The sequence below is a fragment of the Anopheles darlingi genome, chromosome 2 (genome assembly GCF_943734745.1).
Source record: "Anopheles darlingi chromosome 2, idAnoDarlMG_H_01, whole genome shotgun sequence".
Taxonomy (NCBI): Eukaryota; Metazoa; Arthropoda; class Insecta; order Diptera; family Culicidae; genus Anopheles; species Anopheles darlingi.
In genome coordinates, this window is record NC_064874.1 from 61,728,070 (window position 1) to 61,730,800 (window position 2,731).

At 38.8% G+C, this 2,731-nt stretch overlaps 1 protein-coding gene across 1 annotated transcript; it reads right to left on the reverse strand.

Moving 5' to 3' along the window:
• Positions 1-437: 437 nt before the first annotated feature.
• Positions 438-1,448, reverse strand: LOC125959404 (fibrinogen-like protein A). The gene has a single exon (XM_049692228.1). The coding sequence runs from the start codon at positions 1,446-1,448 to the stop codon at positions 438-440; it is 1,011 nt and encodes a 336-aa protein (XP_049548185.1).
• Positions 1,449-2,731: the final 1,283 nt, after the last annotated feature.

Sequence of the window (2,731 nt, forward strand, 5' to 3'; positions counted from 1 at the left end):
AACATTTCCAGATCGCTTTTCTGTTAAATTAAATGTGTCCTTAAAAATATATATCAATCTCCTTTTTTAATATACGCTGATGATTGAAATTGATTTGGGTTCTGTCTCTAAGTCTAATATCATTCAAAATTTAAACAGACTAATTAAAACTCCAACAAAATGAGAAGCTTTATTGTAATTGTAACTAATATATTGATGCTTACTTCTACTATTTCATTAAATTACTTTCTGAAACTCCTGATAATCTCATTGTGGACACTGGATCGGCGCCGAATTCATTATTCATATGTTATTATTATTCCGCCATATTATTCATTTAAAAGTCTTGTCTGGAACTTATTTGAAAAAATGAGTTTTTATTCTTGGTTTCGAAACATAGTAGTATAGTAATATGAACATTGTTCATTCCATGCATTCTATTGATCCAATTAGAAACGCTATTCCAACTCTCGGATCATCATTCGCGAGTAACTCAATCTGTGATAGTTGCTGTTGAAAGAATACCATTGCATTAACTTTGCACCGGATGCTTTGATGTATCGCCCGTTCAAATTTGCATAAGTACAACTCCAATTCCAGTGCCACCATGCACCTGCGAAGTACTGTGCACAATGTATAGAGGTCTCATCATTATCCCGATCTTTGGTTGAGAACTTCCTACCCTTGTAATGGGACATGTTATCAACGGCAGTTCCAGTATAATTTCCGAAATCCTTCACGACGTATTGGTCACTCTCACTACCTATTTCGAATGCATCATACCGCGCATATTTGTAATTTCCACTAAAGTCTTTCAATTCGACAATCAGCTCGTGCTTACGGCCATTTGTTATCTGGTGGACCTTCTCAAGACCCAACCAGAACTCTCTGTTTAAATCACCAAATCCGTCGCGGAACTCATTCCAGCCTCGGTAAAAGTCCAGTGATCCCTCGAAACGGTATTGAAACACAATCCATCCACCACCGAACTTTTCCTGCTCACAATACACATTGAAGGGTTCACTATCATTCTTCACACGAAGCAGATATGTTCCAGAGACGTTCAAAGGAACATCTTTGCACGAGGAAAACGGAGGTTGCTTTGGTTTCGGTGTTGTAGTCGTTGTTGTTGTAGTTATCGTCAGGGGCTCTGAAACTTCCGTCGTCGTTGAGACACTTTTTTCCGTTGGTGTTACACAAAACTGATTTTGCAGAATTTGAGTTAGTTGCTGCAGCTGCGGTAAGACATTCATTATCTGCCGAGTGATGTTATGTACATTGTCGATGTCTTTATGAAGCTCACTTAAATTACGCGCGACTTGGTGTTCAAGTTTCTCAATGGCGACGAACATTTCTTGTTGTCCCTGTTCGTGGCTTGATCGATTTTCTTCGATGTTGTCCTCAATCTTCTGTAATCTACTTCCCATTGCCTCCAATTTGATTAGGAGTAACTCCAATTTTGAACCCATCATCCCATCTTCGAAACTGTTGGTATTATCTTCCCTTTTCCGATCACGTTCACTTGCAGCAATGTGTAAAACTACACACAGCCCAACAAAATGAACAATTAACTTCATTTTTGGATGCCAAATCAGAATCTAAACTGTTTGTAGCCTCTGAACTGGTCGAAGGGACAATTTATACTGATTCAGTTTCTGTACCACCAATTTTTGATTGCGATAAGAACGGAGCGATTGAAAGCAAACGTGGTTTGAGCGACAATCATAACAGTTGCGGACATTCCATTTGATAAGCCATGCGGGATCAAATAAATCAAGTACGAAAGAGCTGTGTTAATGAGTAACCGCAAAACACATGAAACATTGACTTGAGAACAGTTCTAATGGCAAATTCATCCATCCAACTGAAAATACACGTAATGATAACCTCCGTGCCAAGGGTTTTTTTTTTGTTAATAAGATGCTACTGTAAGCTGCAAATGCCTTAGCAATTTTTGCTTATCATGTTCGATGCTTGTGGTCGTTGCTGGCGGTTTGTACGAGCGACACTCTAGATTAGTCTATAGTCAAATTCAACACAACACAAATTCATTTAACAGGTAAGATAACTGTTGAATAAAATAAACAACATGATTATGTCCGTACAATAACAATGCAATGAAATCCATTGTTGTGAACAGGTAATGGGAACAGAAGTTAGCTGTAATGAAAGTGTTTGGAATACATTCCTCGAATATACAACAAACGCAAAAGGAATTCAAGCGAAACTAACTTGTTTCGTAACCATAACAGTTCCAGCTAGTATCGCTGTTCTTTAAAAATAGTTTTCTTCATATTGGATTGTTGTAAAATGGCGCTGAAAACTTAAACCGAAAACACCAACAAAAGCTATTCGATTACTAGAACCGACTATGCCATTAGCGGAGAGTTTTATTTCTGGATTTCCATTTCCAATTTCATCTACCACTGAATTTGAACAACAAATCACAACCCACTCACAATTACAATAGTTCCGGTAAAGTTTAAATTAATTTGGTTAAAAACTAAAAATCCGATACTGTCGGCCAACGGATGCAACGCTATTTCCGTTGAAACCTGTCCGGTGTTGTCCAAACCTCCTTTTCACACACTCCAGAACACTCCCCTGTGATGTAAAACAACCAAACAAAACCACTTGACCATCGTTCATCGTGGCGACTGGTCATCGGGATGATCTGTTTGCTTCGCACCATGGAACCGCGGACCAAAATCTGTCCGCCACCCATACTCCGGCCTCATCACCAGTCAAAGCC